Raw genomic sequence first — 19,606 nt, 5'->3', positions numbered from 1 at the left:
AAGGGGCAATTCCCTTAAGGGTGTGTGGTGGTGGCAGCGGGGCGGGCACCGGAAGAGAAAGCCCTTCAACAGGAACTGCTGGGAGCGGGAGTCGCTGCGGGGCCATGCTGCGGGGCTGCTGGCTGCTGCCCGGGGCCTCCCTGGCTCTGGGTGCGGGGCTGGGAGCAGCGCTCACCACCCTCTGGCAGCGCCGTGAGGGCGATGCAGAGGAGGTGGCGGGGCTGCTGGGCCGCGTGCCCGTGCTGCCCGCGGTGCAGGCAGCAGCAGCAGGCCCACCGGCGGTCACCGGGTCCGGCAGGGTCGAGCTGACCAAGTACGGCCTGCCTGGGTTGGCGCAGCTGCGGAGCCGCGAGTCCTACGTGCTGTGCTACGACCCGCGGAGCCGCAGCGCGCTCTGGGTGATTGAGCAGCTCAACCGGGAGACGCTCAGCGGAGCCTCCGACCGCGCTGCCTGTGACTTCCAGGAGGACGACTCGGTGCACGAGTACCACCGCGCCACCAACGCCGACTACCGCGGCAGCGGCTTCGACCGCGGTCACCTGGCGGCCGCCGCCAACCACAAGTGGAGCCAGAAGGCCATGCGGGACACCTTCTACCTCAGCAACGTTGCCCCCCAGGTAGGTCTGGGCCCCGGGGTGCTGCTGCTAAAAGCCTGGAGCAGCTCTGGCAGAGAGGGGCTGAGGTGACTGCGTTCCCTCGGGGTGGGGGGTGGAGGTTCAAAGAATCACTGAATGTATTCAGTTAAAAGGGACCCACAAGGATCGTTGTGTCCAGCTCCTGACTCCACACAGGGCAACTTAAGAGTTAAATGATGTATCTAAGGGATAGTGATAACGTTGGCCCCAAAAGCTTCTGCAAACAGGCACAAAGGTGGTCCTCGGTAAGGACCTGCCTGGGTGCTTCCCTCTAGCCCTGGGAGGGACCCCAGTCAGCGCAGCGTGCTGCAGCTGGACAAATGCTTACAGCAGCTGCAGTCTGAGGCTCGTGGGTTCTGCTGCTGGCTGTGCAAAGCAGGATCTCTGTACGCAGCTTCCAGAGTGCAGGTGGCAGTAGTGACCTTGGCTTGTAGTGCCCCCAAGCACTCCAGAAGTGTTAGAGAAAGGCGGATGTTGTTACGAGGAAAACTCCGAGCAAGGAGGAAGTGCCCTGGTGACTAACTGTACTGTCCGTGTCCACTCGTGTTTTCAGGTTCCTCATTTAAACCAAAATGCCTGGAATAACCTTGAGAAGTACAGCAGGAGCTTGGCAAGAAACAACAAGAATGTCTATGTCTGCACAGGACCTCTTTACCTGCCCAGGTAAACACGAGGACCCGGCTGGGACCACACTCGAGTGATGTCGTGCTGGGAAGGTAAAGCAGGCCGAGGGCTTGCAGCATCCCAGCCGCTCGAAAACAGGAGCGATCTGCCAAGAGCCCCTTCAGTAGGTGAGATGAGCAGCGTGCAGAGTTTCTGCAGAACAGTGATTTCTTGGGGTTAGTTTCCCATTCAGTCAGTTATTTTGGGAATACCTAGGGCGGGTTTCTTGAGATACAAGGTAACCTGGTGACTTTTGTTTGCAGTTCTTCCTAATGTAGCAGCATTAAATTAACAGAGTAGACTGCAGAACCCCTCCCTGCAGGATAAAGCTCCCAGGTTTCATTTCATGGACTGTTTGTTCACCTAAGAGCATGACGTTATCTGCAAGGGTATTTGTGTAGGACTGTGAGGAGCAGTTCTCACAATCTGGGATCTTTTCACAGCAGGAAATAGCTTGGAAAGGCTGTTTATGGAGAGACAGTGGGGAAGGGATCTGGGGGGGGAGCAGACCCCATGTAAAGCTCAGCCTCACCACCACCGTGTTTAGATCTGTACGGCAGAAGCAAGGCTGCTCCTGCTGTGCTGTGCAGCAGGGGCTCTCTTCGGGTGGTGCTGGAGGTCTGAGGGGGTGGAAGAGGCACCAGACTGGGGGATAACGTGGGACGTTGCTGTTGGTGCAGGATGGAGGCCGACGGGAAGATGTACGTCAAGTACCAGGTGATTGGGAAGAACAACGTGGCCGTCCCCACCCATTTCTTCAAGGTGCTCATCCTGGAAAAGGAGAGTGGGGAGATTGAGCTGCGCTCCTACGTGATGCCCAACAGCCCCGTGGACGAGAACATCCCACTTGAACGGTTCCTGGTTCCCATCGAGAGCATTGAGCGAGCCTCGGGGCTCCTCTTCGTCCCCAACATCTTGAAGAGAACAAGTAACTTGAAAGCCATCACAGCTGGAAACAAGCGTTGAACCCTGACTAAGGAAATCCAGGTATCCTCTGGAAGGGACTGACAGCAGTAGTTCACAATACTTCCTTGAGCAATTTTAAATGCAGGGACTAAGAATCAAAGCAGTGCTTCCTTCAGCCCTTTCCCATTTCATGTAACAGTGAAACACATGCAAAGCATGTCTCAGGGGCAGGTTGCATGGAAGGTTCCTGGGCAGTTCCTGGGCACTTGACAAGTAGTAGTTCTCTCGGATTTGCCCCTAAACTGCAGTACCTGTGCGTACTCCTGTAACTCCTTTTGTGTGTGGCTCTTAAAACACAAAGGGAAATTACTTAATTTCTGTATAGAGCAGGGAAGGACAGGAGCAAGACGGGTACAGGGAGAGGTCCTTGCCTTTCTATGTCCAAAGGGCTGTGTAATTGTTTTCTTTCGGAAGTTGGTTTTAGCAGTAAAGCTTTGAAAATCCAAAGTGTGGATTGTTTCTTATCTGCTCTTACAGAAGTCCCTGAATAACTTGGCAGGAAAGGGGAAGGGCAAAGCCAGCTTCTCCAGCTGCTTTCCTCTTTGAGCCAAACTGTAACGAGGTATGGTGGTGACGTGCTTTAGCATCATAGAACAGCTTGGGGTGGAAGGGACCTTAAAGAGCATCCAGTTAGCTCAGAGCCAAGTGAAGCTCCGGCCCTTCCTGCCATGGGGAAGGAGGAAGCCTTTGAGTTAAAGCGGGGCTGGGGAGTCAGGCTAGCTGTGTGATGGGAACAGCTGCTCGGCATAAGGATTAAATTACTGCCGTCAAGGCTGAAGGCCACAGAGCTGCAAGGGCACTGAGTGCCCATCTTTGTCACAAACATTCACACGCAGACTTCAAGGCAGCTGAGGTTTGGTACTGTTTTATTCCCCACCTGAGACATCTGAATTGCCGAGACTCAGTTTGCTGCCAGGCTTGTCCCAAGCTGCTGCGAGGCAGCGACCTGCTCTTGGCTGGATGCTGCAGGTGGAAGGGCCCAGACTTGCTGGTCCCAGCAGAAGCCGGACGCTCGGTTGAGCAGTGCTGCCAGCTTTGGTCAGGTGTCTTCAGCTTCCCCCAGGCTTATCACTCCAGGAGCTTGGCAGGGCTTCCCTGCGTCTGAATAGCAAAGGGCTCTTCCTTGAGGCAGTCCAAAGTGGACAAGGTCGGTGGTTTTCCTTCCCTCAGCTGTCAGTGGGTGTCTTCACAGCCTCCTCGATGCGAGGTCTCAGTGCAGACAGAGAGATCAGCAGCGCTTCCTGGAACAGACCCGTGCAGTCAGAACTGCTGTCCTTGGCAAGGGACCCCTGGGCAAGCCAGGGGCTGTTCGAGGCATCGCTGGGGGAATGACGCTGCCTGGCTGTACGTGTCACTGCCAGAGGCAGGAAGGCAGCGCTGCTCTGCGTGCACAGGCACCACCCCCGCTGCACCGTTAGCCACCTGTCCTACCTCTGTTCGGATGGTTCGGCTGCCTTGGCTGGGACAAGTGTTCAGGTAGAAGTCAAACAGAAGACTGGGGTCAGTGACCTCCAGGTTTGCATCTGCATCAACCCCAGCTTCTAAGCCCTGAAGACCTCCAAACACAACAAGGGCGTGCCTAGGGGACAGCACAGGGACAGGGTTAGAAGGGAGAACAGCTAAAACCATCGTAGCGAGGCAGGTGTTCCGAGTGTAGGGGAGGTCTGAGTGGGCTGAGGATGTGCAACACAAACCTAAAGGAGGGGAGAGTGACCTGGTCCACAGAACTGCCCCGCTCTGAGGTCCCAATAGAGAGATCGTAGCCTTCCTTGAATGGACACTCCGAGAAGACAGCACCTGGGAAACAAACACAGCATGTGGTTATCAGCGTGGTGCTCCTCACCCATGCTGCCTTCTGGGCAGGTTCAGACACTCCACAGGTGACTGGTGGCAGCAGAAAGAAGTGATTTCCAGCACCACTAACACATTGGAAGACTGTGCCCTCTTCCTGCCTAATTCCCTTGCTGCAGGAATCTCCTGGCACTCAGCTGCATCACCTCAAACAGGTACCAGGAGCCATGGAAAATTAGAATATGATTTTCCTAGGCGATACAATCTCTCAGATGACAGTGGAAAAGGATTTTGCAGGGCTCTTGTGCTCAAAAGTCACTGCAGGCTTAGATGTGAATGAGTGGGAGGTAGTTACCACAAATGGAGATGGAAGGTACCAGCTCTCGTCAGCTGCTACGATGCACGCATTTGGAAAAACGGTGAGTGTGAAAGTAGAGGGCCAAGTACTGGTGGGTGAGTGGGGCAATTCACACTTGTAGCTTTATTCCTCAAATTTGATTGTTTTGTGACTGCTAGCTGCATAGGGTGTACGCTGCCTTTGAGACAAAACTAGAATTTTAAGGAACACACGTTAACATGTTACAGATGTGCAGCCTGAAGTTGGTGTGGAAGCCCAGGCGGGATTAAGCTCCTTCTGCACAGCAGAAAGCAAAGAACGCCCCCAAATACTTACTGAGGCAGGAGGCGAGGCGGACGCTGTAGCCCCAGTACAAGCCTGATACCGTCCGAGGGTGGTGTGAGGACACCACGATGCCTTTCCGCACTTTTGCTTCTGAAAGGGAAGCAAAGAGATTAACAACCCCCGTGACGTCCTGTTGAGAGCTGAACTTGACCAGCCACATACTGAGGTTTCTCCTGTGGCAAGGCGCTGCTGACTCACTGCACAACCAAGAGCCTCCCTTTTGAGTGCATTCTGGAAAGTGTGAGCGTGCTTGGGCTACTTACTGCTGGTCAAAGAGCAGACAGGTCCTTCCAATACAGTAGGGAGCTACGTAAGGGTGTTATTACATTGTGTGTGTGTAGTGAAGAGAATGAGGAGCTACTGGGTACCTTCAAACGCTGGTAATCTGAAGGCTGTCATACAGAAGGACTAACTCCAGCAGGAGAAGTCTGCAGATGCTAGCGCAGCAGCAGATTACCTGGATTCTGTGGTTCCTGCAGGCGCACCGTCACTCGCAGCCCGGGCTGCAGCTGTCTGTCAATCTGTACCTCCTGCAGGGACAGTCACCAGCAGTGTCAAGACAGTCAGGAGGTATTGGGGAAGGTGGGGAGGGAGGAAATCCTCTGAAGAAGGGGGGCCTATTCTGACCTGGAGCTGGAATGAGGAGCTCTGCAATCGGGGCAGCACGTTGCATGCCGTGCAGAGCAGGCTCAGGGTGGTTGGGTCACCAGCCTGAGACTTACTGTGCTGCTCAGAGGTTCCAGCTCAGCAGCAAAGCAATGATGTGCTGGGAGGGCAGGCCAGAACTCGGGAAGTTACAAACATTAACTGGCCAGAAGGGACAGGATAGCACCAGCACTAAGCCCCATTCCAGCCTGCTGTGAAGCAGGATGTTCAGAAACCGAGCAGTGCTTGTACCCACCACACCTGTTTCAGATTTGCCAGCGACAGGATGAGTTGTTTTACCCACAGACGTACCTTCCTCATCCCACAGTTGACAAAAGAGCCTCTGCCTGGTTTACTTGGCCGGTCCAACACCACGCCTTCTCGGTACTCCGAGTCCTCATCCATCCGCATGTGGTGAGGGCTGTCCAGAGGGTTGAGGAGCCCTGGAACAGCACACAGGACGGAGGTAAGGATAGGACACAAACTGCAGGAACATGTGTAAGTACAGCTGCTCTGCTGCCCTCTCCCTCTGTGGTCCAGTGGAGCACAGCACCTCATCCCCACTCTAAGGTGGGGAAAAGTTTTTTAAGCTCTGTGCATTCTGTGCAAAATGAGAGCCAGAGCTGAGGAAGGGGGAGCCAACAGCACAGGACAGAGACAACTGAATCATTACCTGCAAACTGCAGATCTCCATGTTTTGGAAAAAAGGATTTCCTCAAGTACCTATTATCAGAGAAGGTTTAAATATGAAAACAGTTGTTTCTAAGAAATCTGGGCCTCAGCTCTAGCTTTGTACTGACTCAAAAGGAGCTGAGTACAGAGCATGATTAACTCTCCCAAGTCCCTGCTGTTCTTTCACTTAAACTCCTGAATCAGACGTGAAACAATCAGATCCTGTGTTCATGCATAATCATGCAATATAAACAGAGTTTATATTGCTTCTGGAGCCCACACTATGAGGTACCCATGCAAATCATCAGCTGGTAGCCAGTTCTAATACTCATCTGACACAGTCGGCTGCAGTGGACTTACTGAGGGCACTCCAGGTACTGCAGGATCCGAGCCAACTGCACGCAAGCCTTGCCTTTCTTTCCAATTCCTTCAAATTCCCCCTCCACACTCCTGAAAGAGAAAGAGAGCAGTCTGTAAACACTGTATGGGACTGCAAAGCAACAAGGTCTTGGTCCTCTGGAGATCTGACCATTTCTCCTTAATCTGAATAGAAGCAGCCTCCCCCATCAACCCTAAAAGAACTAGGAAACCTTCTCCTGCTGCTTTGTTCTGCCCATGCTGGCATAAACGATCCTAGTTTCCAAGGCAGTTAAGTGAACACCTGTGCCCAATACAGGGCTCCCTGTAGTGCTAATGTTTATGAGAAATTCGAACGCTTGTGGTACAAACAGTTCTTTCCTGGTCTCAGCTAAAGAAAAGACTGAAGGAACAGAAAGCACAAAAGAAACGTTTCCTACAGCACAAAATAGCTCATCCTTACTTTGCATCTTCTCCATACTCGTCAAACACTACGATCTCATCCACGCAGAAGATGGTACAGGCTCGGGCAATCTGTCCAGCGAGGTAGGTCCGCAGCTCCAGCGACTGGGCGTTGTTGAGGATGGAGCCTGGCAGGGCGACGCTCAGCGTGTAGTGCCGCCCTGGGGAACAGAGCGCCGTCAGGCCTGACAGCTGCACACGGGGCGCTTTTCTCCCACCAGTTTGTGAAGTACAGAAACTTCAGCTGCAGGAGAGGTGGGAGAAAAACGCAACCTCTGCTTCTCGGATTTTAACGAGGGGTTTTCTGTTAATAAAGGCCTGTCATGCTGTGCCCGTTGCATTGTGTTTGTGCCTGTTAGTGCACGCCGGCCGACTACTAGCAGGTCTATGAAGATGACCGTCCCCTTTCTGACGGATACCTGGGTTATCTGTCTTTTCCCAGCCCCGCCCCGGGCTCCCAGCACACCACCTCTGTCCTCCTTCTGCTCCTCCTCCCGCGCTTGCTCCGCCTGCTTTTCCGCCAGCTCCCTCATGCGCTGCTTCTCCAGCTTCTTCAGCAGCTTCAGCTCCTTCCATTTCTTCTTCTCCGCCTTCCCTGGGGCGCACAAAACCCCGGACGCCACCAAGCCGTCAGCAGAAGGCGCCGAGAGCCGGGCCCCCAGGGCGGCTGCAGCCCGCCCCCCTGCCCCTGCCCGGCCCCGGCCTTACTCTCCTGCTTCCAGCGCCGCCAGTCCACCCTCCTCTCCTCAGCCTGCGGAGATGGGGGCCGTCAGGGGGCCGTCAGGGGGCCGCCGGGCTCCCCTCATGGCTCCCCCCCCGGGGTTCCCCTCAGGGCCGCCCGCCCCCCCCCCCCGCACCTCTCGGGGCCGCTTGGCCGCGCCGCCGTCCGCCATCTTGTGCGCGCTGCCCGGCCCCGCCGTGATTGGCCGGTGCCCGCCCCAAGTGGGCGGGGTGTGGTGTCACGCGAGCCAATGGCCGGGCAAAGGGGCGGGGCTAGGAGGGAGATTTAAATCGCCTGCGCGGCCTGCTAAGCTAAGCAGGGGTTGCTCTGTTGTGAGGGTGGATGGGTGACAAGAGGCGTGCGGCAGCTTCTCCAGGGAGGTGGGGGTTAGATCCGGATCTCTGCGCCTGGGGGCGTTTGCAGGAGCTGTGCGTGCCTGGGGGGGGATGTGGGGGTGATTCCTGCCTCTTGCGGGGTGTGCCACAGCCTAGAGTAAGACCCCACGCAGCTGGGGATGTTGTGATTTGTTTTTGTGCTAATAATCAAATTTCTCAGCTCTTTGTCTGCTTTTGAAGGCCATGGGTCCCCCAGCACCTGCCCGTGTGTGGGTGCAAGAGCAGCACCCTCACCTCGGGCTGTGGCTGGCAGGTGAGGCAGGGCACCTCATGTGGGCTGGAGGTCAGCATTTGCCTGCTTCCCACAGGTTGGTGCTGCTCCCAGCAGGAATTGGTGCTGGGAGCCCCAGCGGGTTTTGGTACTGGGAGCTCCCCACTCCCAGCCCAACGTGGAACACCCCCAGGGCTGCAGAACACTCCCAGGGCTGCAGCCACCATCCTGGCAGGACAAAGGGCTACCACTATGGGACATGGCGCAAAGCAGACATCGCACAGGGGGTGGACAGCAGCTCTCCAGGAGATCTGCGTCAGCCCCATAATCATTAGAGACATTTACTCTTCAGTAATTGCAGTAATTCAGCTTTAATAATTTAACCACTACAAATATTTATCCCGCATTCTGTTGCGCATAATTCCTGCACAATCTATGACTATTTTACATCCTTATCCAGCCTGAAATCAAGAATGACGCAAGAATTACCTGCCCGAATACTGCTCGTGTTGCCCCACCAGCCCGGCAGCAGCCGTGCCCTACCTCCCTGGCCGCCATGTGCTCTTGTCAAAGGCTGGGGTTTGGTTTTGCAGCCTGGGGGTGCCACCAAGCCCTGACAAAGTCCTAAGGGCAGCGTGGGGGTGCACGGGGAAGGCTTAGCAATGGTCAAGGGCAGATGGTTCCTGAACCTGTGGGCACCTTCCCCAGAGATGTGCAGAAAAGCCAAAGGGATTAGTGCTAATTATGGGAAACAACACCTTCCTGCATGTAATTTTCAGGGTCAGAGGAATCAACCTGCTGATGGGCAGCGATGCTGCATTCACGTGGGGAACGTGGGTGCTGGTGGAAATGCTGTCCTGAGCCCTGCAGTACACGAGCGGGGACGTGGAGCAGGACAAGCCACACCAACCCCGGCATGGCCCTGAAGGTAGGTCCTGAAACACCTTTTCAGAATGTGGTGGTGGAGCCATCCTTACCTCGTGTCTTGCTGGACGCATCCCAGAACTGATTAGTGAAGTCTTTAAAGATGAGAAGAAGTAATACTGAACGCTGAGCCACACCAGAAGGCTCGCTTCTTGCAAGAAACAGTGCACTCATTTCACAGTGACAGAAAAGCCCCTTAAACCATGGGCCTGGCAAACCTCTTACCCGTTTGACAAAAAATGTGGTTGAAGGCACAAAAATAAGGACGTAGCATAGTTTGTAGCCAAGCAAAGGAAGAAGAAGAGCGATCGTGGCGGGTGACGACCAAGGAGAGCCTGGTTCCCTCCCCAGTGCCTTCAGGGAGTAGTTTTCTCCAGTTTCCATTTTTGCAATATGTCATCTGCTGCCTTCAGCGTGGCTTCCTCCTAAACAAACACCCAAGGTTTGGTTCGTGGCTTCCAGCCATGTCCCCCTTCCCCTCACCGAGTTGTTTTCACAATAAAATCCCATTCTTGTTCTGTGTTTGGTGTGACACAGGCACAGCCCAATCTGGGGCAGGCAGCGTGCCCTGGGCAGCTGAACGTGCACTCAGGGGACCCCCTGCTCTGACCAAGAAAGGTGGGACCCCGACCGGGCAGCACCAGCACCTCCGGCCCCAGCTCCGCTCGTGTGTCTGCAGGAGGGGCTCGGGCCGGCTGGACCCAGCCGCGGTGCCGTGCTCGGGCTCTAGTGCCCAAGGCGCTGCGTGTTTCTTGGCATTTGTCTCACCACGCAGCCCCAGCCCCGACCTCACCTCGCCACAGGGCTCACCTTTGCGAAGCAGAACCGGATGAAGGAGTTGTAGTTGTTCTTGTGGGGCCCGCAGTAGAAAGCGGAGAGCGGGATGGCCGCGAGTCCCTGGGGAGGGAAAGGCATGGAGCTGAGGTTAGCGCCTTGGGGACATTTCCCAGTGTGGGCGAAGCTGTCACCTAGTGCTCGCAAGTCTCACGGACGGGCTCACAAGTGCCTTTGGTGCTCTGCTTGCCCTGCTTGAGCTCACCACTGGGCTTGAGGCCAGCTGCTGACAGACACCTCAAATGTGTCCCTGGCCCTGGGTTGCTGCACCCATGCACGTCCTCAGGAGAGCCCCAGCCCTGGCTGGTGCTACCACGGACTTAAGCAATGCCCTGGCTTCTTCCACACTAAAACCGGGTCTGGATGGGGACGTTGCCCACTGGTGGTGTTGCCACCACTGCTGGCTCTGATGAGCACAGCCAGCAGGGAGGGCACAAACACACCACGGTAAATGCAGTGGAAAAGGGCAGATGCATTTACCTTGTTCTTCACCATCCACTTTGCAAATCTGGAGTCGTAGGGCTCGTCAGAGTTGGGGACATCAGGGACATCGGATTCTGCGGGAGGAGCAGTGCAGAGGCTGTGGCCGGGTGGGTGCCTCAGCCAAGCCCCAAACCCGTGGCCTCTGGGAGCTCAGATGGGAAGCGCGGCGCGGTCCCTCCCCTCGTTGGATGTTGTTTGTGCAGGTTCCTGTCCCCGCTGGTGGGACCAGGCCGAGCTGAACCCCGAACTCAGCCCTGCCTGAGCAACACCGCAGCTGCACAACTCACTGAACTCGGAGATGTCCGCCACCAAGAAGTAGGTGCCCTCGGGGATGATGGGTTTCATCCCCACCGCGACCAGGCTCTGGACCAGCTGGTCTCGCTTCTGCTGCATCTCCTTGGGCAGCTGGACAAAGTAGCTGTCTGGCTTCCCGTAGCGCTCAAACTCCCTCTGGAAACCCTGAGCCACGACTTCCTGTGAGGGAAGAGGATCCAAAGGCTGGTGGGAAGACGGCCAAGGCTGCTTTGGGAATTGCAGGGCTGGTGGCAGGGAGCTGCCTTACCTGTGCGGCCGTGGCGCAGTGGTACACCGAGTTCTGGTGCATGGTGCGCAGGTGCTGCAGCAGCCGGTTGGGTCCCACGGTCCAGCCCACCTGTGGCCGGGAGAGGAGGAGGAAGGTGGTAAGTCTGTGGTACCTCCTCGTGTTCTGCTTTATTGCAAAGGGATGGGGATGGGGAGACAAAGAGGTGTTGCGTGGGGGCGCTCACCTTCCATCCAGTGACACTGAAGGTTTTCCCAGCGCTCCCGATGCTCACCGTGCGGTCCCACATCCCTCGCAAGCTGGCTGGCAATGAAACGAGAGAGAAACACTGATGGCAGAGGTCAGCACGCTCCCTGCAATGGGGTAACTGCATGTTACTGCAACAGGAAGAACAGGCCTCTGAAGTCATGTTGAAATGGCTATCCCAAAACTAGAGACACCGAGAAAACGGTAGTTTTGTACAGAAAGGGCAAAAATCCAGTTTCACTGGAGCCAAAGGGTTCTTTGCTCCAGATCTCATGCTGTGAAACCAGCTCTGTTTCCTCCAGCTGGTTCTGGAAGTCAGGGCTTCAGTTTAAGACGTGGTGTGGAGGCTGAGTTTGAAGTGCAGCAAGACATGCGTGCCAGGGGTCCCCCGTTAAATCCCCAGTTCCTTCCCCAGAAGATGCCCAGGCTCAGCCAAGCCCTCCTCCATACCGATGCGGACGTGCTCCTTCCCGTCGTAGACCAGCCACTCGTACACTTCATCGCTGATGCACAGGGCGTCGTGCTTCACGCACAGGTCTGCAATGAGCTCCAGCTCCTCTCGGCTGAACACCTGCAGCAGGCAGGGAGCAGAGCTAAGACGCAGCAGGAGCATTTCTGAGCCCTGCCGTGCACCCTTGGCTGCACCATCTCCTGAGCCAGGACAGGCCAAAAGCACTGCTGGCACACAAGATCAGGCTTCAAACCGCCAGCAGAGCACAGCACAGGTGCTCCCACAACTCCCATTCCCCCTGCGTGCCAGGAAGGTGGAGTTGGTGCCACAGCACAGCCATGGCTGGGCGAGCTGTAGCACCCCAGCTGCTCTCGGGGCTGTCCACAGCGAGGCCAGAGGCGTTACCTTGCCCAGAGGGTTGTTGGGTGAGTTCAGGACAATGGCTTTTGTCCGTTCGCTGAATTTAGAAGCCAGTTCAGCGGGGTCCAGCTGCCAGTCCGCACTAGACATTAATTTTCCATCTTTTGGAGCTTTCTAGAGAGAACAGAGGGGAACCTCAGCTTGCTTTGCTGCCTCTACGCTTTGCTTAGGGCTCACCGTGCTACAAATCCTCTTCCCATCTCAATGGCTCTGCTCTGGCCCACTCACCGGTCTCAGCGGGATGAACACGGGTGTCCCACCAGCCATTTTCACCATCGGCTCATAGCAGTCGAAGAAGGGCTCAATGATTATCACCTGGAAGAGAGGGGCATGGCAGCAGCCTCCTGGCCCTGCTCAGACCTACCTGAGGGCCGCACAGAGCAATGGGAGGGTCCTGGGTTACCTCATCGCCTTCATCGACGAAAGCCTGGAAGCAGCAGAAGAGGGCCTGGTATGCCCCTACGGTCACCATCACATTGGTCATAGGATCCAGCTCTCGTCCGAGCAGCTTCCCAAAAAGCTGGGCTAGGATCTTCACCAGAGGCGGGTGGCCCTGTGGGGTGAGAGGAGTGGGTGAGAACTGGGTGGTGGAAGCCTCCTAAACCAGGGATGAGCTCTTTGGATGGCTCTGGGCAGCCAAGTGCCCTGTGTTGGGTTTCCCTGCCATGATGACTTTGCCTCACATATGTGGGTGCCTCGTGCTGTGGGATTTTGGCAATAAACCCCACATCCACCGGACCCCTGCACTTGTGTCCAATGTGTCCCTGCAGCAGAACAGGGGCACGATCCTGCCTGGAAATAATTCCCTTTTGTTGTTGTTGTTTTTGTTTGTTTGTTTTCTTTTTCTTTGCAGGGTACCCCAGCTATTGCCAGCTCTGTCACTGCAACTGCAGGTGACAAAAATCCTGTTTAAACGAGTTCAACTTCTCCCTGCCCAGCCAGCACTGCCGGATGGGTACTTCTGCAATGGCAAAGCAGGATCTGACCCTCCTGGAAAGAAGACGGGGGCAAAGACGGAAGCTGTTGCAAGGAGATGTCTCCATCATCCCCAACAAATCTGGATGGCTCTGCCCACCCATCGCAGCAGCTGGGGGGTCCCAGCCCGTGCGCCCAGCCGAGGTGTGCGTTGCTTGGGTTGCCTGAGCTTGTTCAAGCCCTGGCCCATCTGGGGCAAGGCTCAGGGGTACCGCCTAGCAGGGGGGCTGTCCACGCACGAAGGCACGGGTGTACTGGTGCAGCATGTGCTTCTCCCCGCTGAAGGCTCTGGTGAACGCTTCCTTCAAAAAGTCCGGTGGGGGGAAGTCGGGGAAGCCCTGGCCCAGGTTCACCGTGGAGTAGGTGGCAGCCAGTTTTACAAATTCCACCCTGGAGAGAGGGAAGGGAGAGAAGGACAAGCATGACAGAGGGTCTGGGCAGCCTGCTGGCACCAGCTCTGCTTGGTGGCGTCACTTTGGCAGGGAGCGAGGTGGGTGGACAGGACCGGGTCGGGGAGCAGCTCCCACAGCAGGGCTGGTTTCTGCCCCATCCTCACTGCTTGCACCAGGCACAGGGCGTTTCAGACCAGTTTCAATTAAAACCGAGCCAGGCACTATTGCACTGGGAAGGGTTTTAGCTTTTTTTGAAGGACACAGCAGTTGTGCTGCCTGGGTGCACGGTCACGGCTGAAGCCACGCACCACTTCTGATCAGACCAGACCGAGCAGGAGCAGTCACGGAGGCTTTCAAGCTGAGGCCAGTTCTAGAAAAATTAGTAACCAGGCACCGTGAAGGCCTCTGCAGGGGGTAAGACAGGCTGAACTCAGCGCTCGTCTCACCCATGGGCTGGCTTCTTGGCACTTTGTAGCTCAAAGCTAGGCACAGCAGGGCAAAGCTCATTTAACCCCTGTGTTCAAGCACGCAGTGTTCCCAATGCCGCAGCTCCTGGCAGGCTGGGAGCAGAGCTAGCAGCACCTCTTTGCCTGCCTCCGTGCTGGCAGCGCCCTGGCTGGGCTTGAAGCTGACGCTGAGCTGGAGCCAGTGTGCTGCGACCGCTCGGCTCAGGTTTGGGTGCTGCTGCCGACCGCCTTCCTTTGGGACAGCAAGGAGCTGATGCTGCAAAGCACGAGCAGCAGGTACGCAGCTGAGCTGGTGTAAAGCCTCAGGGGACAAAATTACCCCAATGTGTTTCCTGAGCAAATGCAAAGCAGCCAAGCGAGGTGCTGCTCCGTGCCACGCAACCGCAGCGGTTTCTATCTGATGTTAGGCTGCCTAAAACCACATCTACCACCGGGGTAAACCAGGAGCTGCCCAGTAGCAGCTTAACTCACCAGATATTCTTATCGACTCCCTCCAGCCTCCGAGCTTGCACTGGCCTTGACATTTTGCCTGCAAAGAGAAGGAGAGCTTGGAGCTTCCACTCGTGGCAGGGGGGGACGTGCCCTCTGCAGGAGGGGTGCCCCCAGCAGAAGGTGTGCGCTCCTGCGTGGCTTCGCCGCCTCTGCTGACCAACCTCAGTGCTTCAATGCTGACACAGCAGCTTCTGGAAGAAGATTCACGCACTTTTTAGGAGAGATCAGACAGATGAGAGGTGGCAGAGGAAGATGTTTCATTTCTGAGTTTCAAAAAGAAAACAGCTGAACGAATGAGGTGTGAGTACCTCACTGGGGCACTAGCAATACCTTATACCCTGTTTGCAGTTGGAATAAATCGTGGGTCAAATGAGCTCAGCCAGGCCAATAACCCCAGACCTCAGGCTTTTGCTTTCCCATAGCCTCTCTTTTCAGAAGGAGCTCTTTGTTCCCTACAGGCTACAAAACCCCCCCTTTTTCTAAAAGAACAAACATTTTTATTCCACACCACTCTGAAGAGCGGCAGGAATAGCGTTTGCTCCTTTGTCCTGCTGGAGCCCGCAGCTGGTCTAGATCCTAAACTAAATGCTGGTAAATTCTGCACCTAAAATTCACAACAAAAGCAGGCAGCAGCTGAGTGCAGGCAGGAGGGGAGCACAGCACACACACGGCAGTCTGGCGTACGGAGACACCGAGGGACCGCTTGCCTGATCGGTGCCTATGTCCACGTGCATCGTGGCTGAGGGGGTTGGAAGAGGGACAGTAGGGAGCATGCAGAGCAAAATCCTCCTTCCCGTTGGATGAGCACGGCAGGAGGAAGTCTGATGTGCTTGATGGGGAGTTTATCGTGAGGACGATGAAAAGCAACAGAGGCAGAATTTAGTAACTTAGCAGTGCAGGAGAAAAGGCAACCAGACAGCGAGGGGACTGGAGACAGGACACAAAGGATGCTCAGTGCACCAAGAAAAGCCTGCGTGGGGATGGAGGAGGGCATCTGTGAAGCAATGAGCCAAGAAAATGATCGTCCCCACAGCAAGCAAAACACAAACAGGGATGAGGAGGGCACATGCGAGCAGCTGAGGGGTGAGATGTGGAGCTGGGATATGTGAGGACAGGGTCTGCGCTCTGTTGTGCCGGGATGGTGGGGTTACGGTGTCCCCCCGCTCGTAACTCCCCACTTACCTGCTTGCCGCCACCCTTCCCGCAAGGCTGTACCAGCGTTTGAGTACTGCCCCAACAGTAGTTTGTGTCCCTGGATTTTTTTATGCAGCTTCAGCCCTCGCTAGGGATTTTTGCAAATAAATTACAAGGAATCCTGAGTTTCAGAGGGCAGCGGGTGGACTCTGCGCTCCCCCGTGGTGCTGGGCAGGCGGCCAAGGGTGAGCAGGAGTCACTGCCTCCCCGGCTGTAGGGGAGCCCCACGCATCTCCCCCAGCCCCCTTCTTTGCCTTTTCTGCACAAGCCCATGGGCATTACAGTCAGCAAGACCCGAGGCTTGAGCTGGTTGTGGTGGGAGTAGGGTTTGTGGCTTGGGATGTTAAAGATAGCTGGAGGTTAAACATTAACAGCTCCAGCGCTGTCCCCTTGTGGTGGGGCTGCTGCTGGCCCCAGCTCAGAGAATGTAACAGCTCTGAAAGGTGGCTCAGTGGGAACAAGGTGCTGAAAGCCTTGAAGTTCCCAGTTTTGAGGAAAGGCCCTGCTTGCTCCAACCCTTTCAGAAGTGGCAGTGACATACTTTCTTCTCCTGACTTCCCTCTGTCCCATCCCCAGCCTGCGTGACGCTGCCACGGGTGGCTGCCCACTGGGCTGGAGAGCAACGCGGGCTCAGGGCCACGTAGCCCCCAAATCCATGTCAGCCTGTTCCGCCCCCAAACCCAGTGATGTTCCTCCAGGTGCAATTTGCCAAGCAGACAACTTAGCAGCCACGGCCTTGCTCTGCACTCTACCACTGACTCCTCACTGCCCGTCAGTCCCTTGCTCTGCAAGTTTCTACCTCCAGGAGGATGCTGATATTTCATTCTCCAGGTATTTTGCAACACAAGAAGCTTTAGTAGAAGACACCTTCAGATGAGGCAATCTCACAAACAATGAACTTTACTCTGTGTAAAGAGTATTCTCTTGCTTGTGTGAGACGTTCCCTTTAACCAGGCTACCTGGAAATAATTGGGTTACAGCGGACATTGCATCAGGGTGACTTTTCCTGACATGCCCTATCTGCTGCCACTGCCAAGGCTCGTTCCCCAGCTCCACGCTGCTGTGGCCTGAGCCAGGGAGCAGGCTGCGGGCCAGAAGCAGTCGTGCTGGGCATTCAATACCTCGCTGGAGCAGGAGCTATATCCAGCGCCGCAATTCCTCTCCAGCAAGAAGTGACGCAGAGATGGTCCTGCTCTCCTGAGCATGCCACGGCTCCTGCTGTCTCACTCTTGTGGGCACGGACCTGTATTTCCCCAGACACAAAGCAGAGGGATGAGAAAATCGCTCTGCAGCTGCAGGCATGAAGCAAAGGTTTCTTTTACCTGGGGACACAACGCAGGTCCAGACCCAAAGCTGTGGTTACTTCACTCTGGATAGGAAAAGGCAGCCCAGACACTTTGTGTGTTGTCACTGCAATGTCAAACAGGGCTGGGGCTGCACTTTGTGCCTATGACACACATGAAAGCAGGATCACAAGGGCAACACCTGCAGCTTCTGCCTCCTCTCCCCCCAGTTCCACACTACCACTGCTTTCCTCTGCACTGGGGGAGCAGTATAGACACCAGCAAGAGGGCATCCTCTGGAGTTGGGTATCCATCATCACCTTCCCACACACTTTTTCCATCATGTATCCTGCCTCTGCCCTTCCTCCCCTTCACCTTCCTCACTGATGGGGCCATGGCTTGGCTGCATGGCTCGGACACCCTGCCTCTCGGGGCTGGCAAGGGAAACAAGGGGCCTTGGGGGTTAATGTGCTTACGGATTTTGGTGTTTAGGTTTCCTTTAAGGCCCAAATAAATTAATTTCTGTGCCTGATGCAGCCTGTTCCTTCACCTCGGGTCCCCTCAACTATTCTACAGCACTGCCAAAGCACGTGGTATTTAAGCTAAAATAAATTGCTTTGTTAGATACTTTAGATAAAAGGGGTGAGTCTGGAGGATGCATGGACCTTTATTTTCATCAGCTACAGATTAATTTACTGCTAAATTTACTGAAAAAAATAAATAATTTAAAAAGGTTTGAAGATGGCCAGCACAAGGGTAGGTTCTCGGTACTGCTAGATGCCCTCCCTATCCTTACATGCAGGCTGAGTCCCCTCTGCTTGCATTTTGTGTTATTTCTAAAAAACAAAAAGCAGCAGCCAGCCAGTTTTACATCTCTTTGCCCAGGTAGGAGAAAACAGCATGATTTATGGAAAATGGGGCATAATATTTCTCAGGACTGTGAAATACCTGCCTCCTCCCTGTGCAGGGGACAGGTGCTGGGATGGGGGGCAATGCTTTGGGGTGCAAAGCAAGTGAGTGCCAGACTGCGGCGACTAACCCTTCAGGTGACAAAATGAAAGTGTGGCCATAAAAAGGGCTTCACTGGCTTACACCGAACTGTGGAGCGTGCTTGAGAGGTGTGCACAGAGCTCCTGCAAGGAGCTACAGGCAGTGCTGGGCTCTGGGAGCTGCTCCCAGCAGAAGCACTGGGGCTAGGGCAGGGGGCTCTGCCTCACCTCCCCGGCCCTGGACAATGTTTTGCAGTGGGGTCAGCCACCGGAGAGTCAAAAAGCCTGGGAAAGGCTCAGGGAGCTTCTCCCCTGGCTGAGTTTTCAGGCCGTGCCGTACCTACGCTCCCTGCAAGGAGCAGGGCAGGCGGGACGGAGCACTCAGGATTTTGGAGGAGGCAACCGAAAGGTCACCGCAGGGATCGGTCGGTCACTCACCGGCGATCTCCTCCGTCCCGGTGCTGCCCAGCTGGCCAGCCTGGCCGCTCGTGGGTGCACCTGAAGGGCTCTGGGGGACGAGGATCCCCCTGCACCCACTGCACCACAGGAGCACGGGCGAATGCAGCAGCCAACGAGTGCGTTGGCACGGGGCAGCACCTCAGCAGGGGTGGCAGTGGGGGTAAAACCGACTTACGTCAAGCTGGGACACGCTGCATTACGCTGCAAAAGTCCGGCACGACCACCCAGGCTGCCCTCACACACATGCCGGTCTCTCCATGTACCAAAACGCTTCATCTGCAGCGGGGACTTCCTGGGAGGAGTCTCGGAAGCTGCAGGAAGGCAGGAATCGAGCTACAACACTCGGATAGAGAAGATGGTACCGGGGAAATGGAGCTCTCGGGTCACTCCGAAGCACCAGGAAGGAGAGGGCTTTGGGGAACTGGTGCCTTCCTCGCAGTGGCTCAGAGCCAGAAGTGCCAGAGGATCTTGGCTGCCTGAGAAAATAACGCAGCCTATTGTTCAGATGGAGCCTTGTACCTGTAACGGGGTAATTAGTGTGGCAGGGCTCTAATTACCTGCAGCATCGTCCAGCTCCTGGGCTGTGGACGGTCAGGGGTACAGAGACCAGCCTCAGAGGGGGATTTTGGCAGGTATGCAGGAACTGAACTCTCCACCAGGTGTGTGAGAGGTAACAATTGCTCAAGTGAGGCGTAGAGAGCAAATTATCTTCTCTCAGCTTCCCTTTTCCTTTTGTGACAGCGCATTACATGCCCTGGTGAATCAGGTCATGTAGCTCTCCTGAGTAATGACTGTCTCCCTCTCTCAGTAGGAAGAAGTGAGGCACAGGGCAGGAAGCGGCTGACGTCCGCTGTGCAAAGGTTCCCGACTCCTGACACGACATCCCGCCGCCAGGCCCACAGCATCAGTGCCGTGACTAAGCGGGAGGGAATTTCTGTGCAGGCAGATGCAAACTCTTTGTTTGCTAAACTTCTGTTTAACTCAAACACTGAAACAAACAACTGGAAGGAGAGCTTTTGTTTGCTCCTGTAAGGATTTCACAACACATCCTGAGACAATCTTACAGCTCAATCCCTCCCGCTGCCCTAATCTGGGGTTGTTTGACTCTGAGTTGAGCTCACTAGACATGCTAAACCAGCAGAAAGCCATTCTGGTAGAAAAAATGGGCAGTTTTCTGTCAGGTTCATAAGCTGAACAGGGCCAGGGCAGGGTGTGAGTGCTAAAGCCACAGCAAGGAAGTGGAGACCTGGGCAGGG

General features: G+C 55.5%; 3 protein-coding genes across 4 annotated transcripts; 1 reads left to right on the top strand and 2 right to left on the bottom strand.

The window, feature by feature from the left end:
- Positions 1 to 50: 50 nt before the first annotated feature.
- ENDOG (endonuclease G) lies at positions 51 to 2,711 on the top strand. Its single transcript, XM_035555023.2, has 3 exons — positions 51 to 617; positions 1,189 to 1,298; positions 1,979 to 2,711. The coding sequence occupies exons 1-3, from the start codon at positions 105 to 107 to the stop codon at positions 2,262 to 2,264; spliced, it is 909 nt and encodes a 302-aa protein (XP_035410916.1). The 5' UTR covers positions 51 to 104; the 3' UTR covers positions 2,265 to 2,711.
- A 402-nt stretch (positions 2,712 to 3,113) lies between these two features.
- On the bottom strand, positions 3,114 to 7,822 carry SPOUT1 (SPOUT domain containing methyltransferase 1). The gene is made up of 12 exons (XM_035555014.2): positions 7,731 to 7,822; positions 7,582 to 7,624; positions 7,343 to 7,468; positions 6,875 to 7,034; positions 6,415 to 6,504; positions 6,056 to 6,105; positions 5,695 to 5,825; positions 5,195 to 5,267; positions 4,729 to 4,827; positions 3,959 to 4,061; positions 3,696 to 3,843; positions 3,114 to 3,505 (listed from the first exon to the last, which is right to left on the bottom strand). Exons 1-12 carry the CDS (start codon positions 7,764 to 7,766, stop codon positions 3,431 to 3,433), a joined length of 1,134 nt encoding a protein of 377 aa, XP_035410907.1. The 5' UTR covers positions 7,767 to 7,822; the 3' UTR covers positions 3,114 to 3,430.
- A 1,416-nt stretch (positions 7,823 to 9,238) lies between these two features.
- On the bottom strand, positions 9,239 to 18,670 carry KYAT1 (kynurenine aminotransferase 1). 2 transcript variants are annotated; one of them, XM_035555006.2, is made up of 15 exons: positions 18,526 to 18,614; positions 16,741 to 16,862; positions 14,587 to 14,688; positions 14,405 to 14,462; positions 13,314 to 13,464; positions 12,503 to 12,652; positions 12,328 to 12,414; positions 12,085 to 12,213; positions 11,679 to 11,799; positions 11,209 to 11,285; positions 11,004 to 11,093; positions 10,729 to 10,915; positions 10,439 to 10,515; positions 9,935 to 10,021; positions 9,239 to 9,549 (listed from the first exon to the last, which is right to left on the bottom strand). In XM_035555006.2, exons 4-15 carry the CDS (start codon positions 14,455 to 14,457, stop codon positions 9,481 to 9,483), a joined length of 1,278 nt encoding a protein of 425 aa, XP_035410899.1. In that variant the 5' UTR covers positions 14,458 to 14,462; positions 14,587 to 14,688; positions 16,741 to 16,862; positions 18,526 to 18,614; the 3' UTR covers positions 9,239 to 9,480. The 2 variants fall into 2 exon arrangements, with proteins under 2 accessions (XP_035410899.1, XP_035410898.1); XM_035555005.2 differs by lacking the exon at positions 14,587 to 14,688 and having other exon boundaries at positions 18,526 to 18,670.
- Positions 18,671 to 19,606: the final 936 nt, after the last annotated feature.

This window comes from Cygnus atratus, chromosome 19, assembly GCF_013377495.2.
Source record: "Cygnus atratus isolate AKBS03 ecotype Queensland, Australia chromosome 19, CAtr_DNAZoo_HiC_assembly, whole genome shotgun sequence".
Lineage (NCBI taxonomy): Eukaryota > Metazoa > Chordata > Aves > Anseriformes > Anatidae > Cygnus > Cygnus atratus.
Note: the sequence above shows the minus strand (reverse complement) of the source record. Positions and strands in the feature narration are given on the sequence as shown.

Coding starts and splice junctions, on each gene's coding strand:
- SPOUT1 (XM_035555014.2), bottom strand. CDS start 7,766: ATGGCGGACGGCGGCGCGGCCAAGCGGCCCCGAGAG. Junction 7,469..7,581: donor GCGGCGCTGGAAGCAGGAGA/GTAAGGCCGGGG, acceptor TGTGCGCCCCAG/GGAAGGCGGAGAAGAAGAAA. Junction 6,106..6,414: donor CAGTACCTGGAGTGCCCTCA/GTAAGTCCACTG, acceptor CTCTGATAATAG/GTACTTGAGGAAATCCTTTT.
- KYAT1 (XM_035555005.2), bottom strand. CDS start 14,457: ATGTCAAGGCCAGTGCAAGCTCGGAGGCTGGAGGGAGTCGATAAGAAT. Junction 11,800..12,084: donor CCAACAACCCTCTGGGCAAG/GTAACGCCTCTG, acceptor TGCCTGCTGCAG/GTGTTCAGCCGAGAGGAGCT. Junction 11,094..11,208: donor TCAGTGTCACTGGATGGAAG/GTGAGCGCCCCC, acceptor TCCCGGCCACAG/GTGGGCTGGACCGTGGGACC.
- ENDOG (XM_035555023.2), top strand. CDS start 105: ATGCTGCGGGGCTGCTGGCTGCTGCCCGGGGCCTCCCTGGCTCTGGGT. Junction 618..1,188: donor TCAGCAACGTTGCCCCCCAG/GTAGGTCTGGGC, acceptor TCGTGTTTTCAG/GTTCCTCATTTAAACCAAAA. Junction 1,299..1,978: donor GGACCTCTTTACCTGCCCAG/GTAAACACGAGG, acceptor CTGTTGGTGCAG/GATGGAGGCCGACGGGAAGA.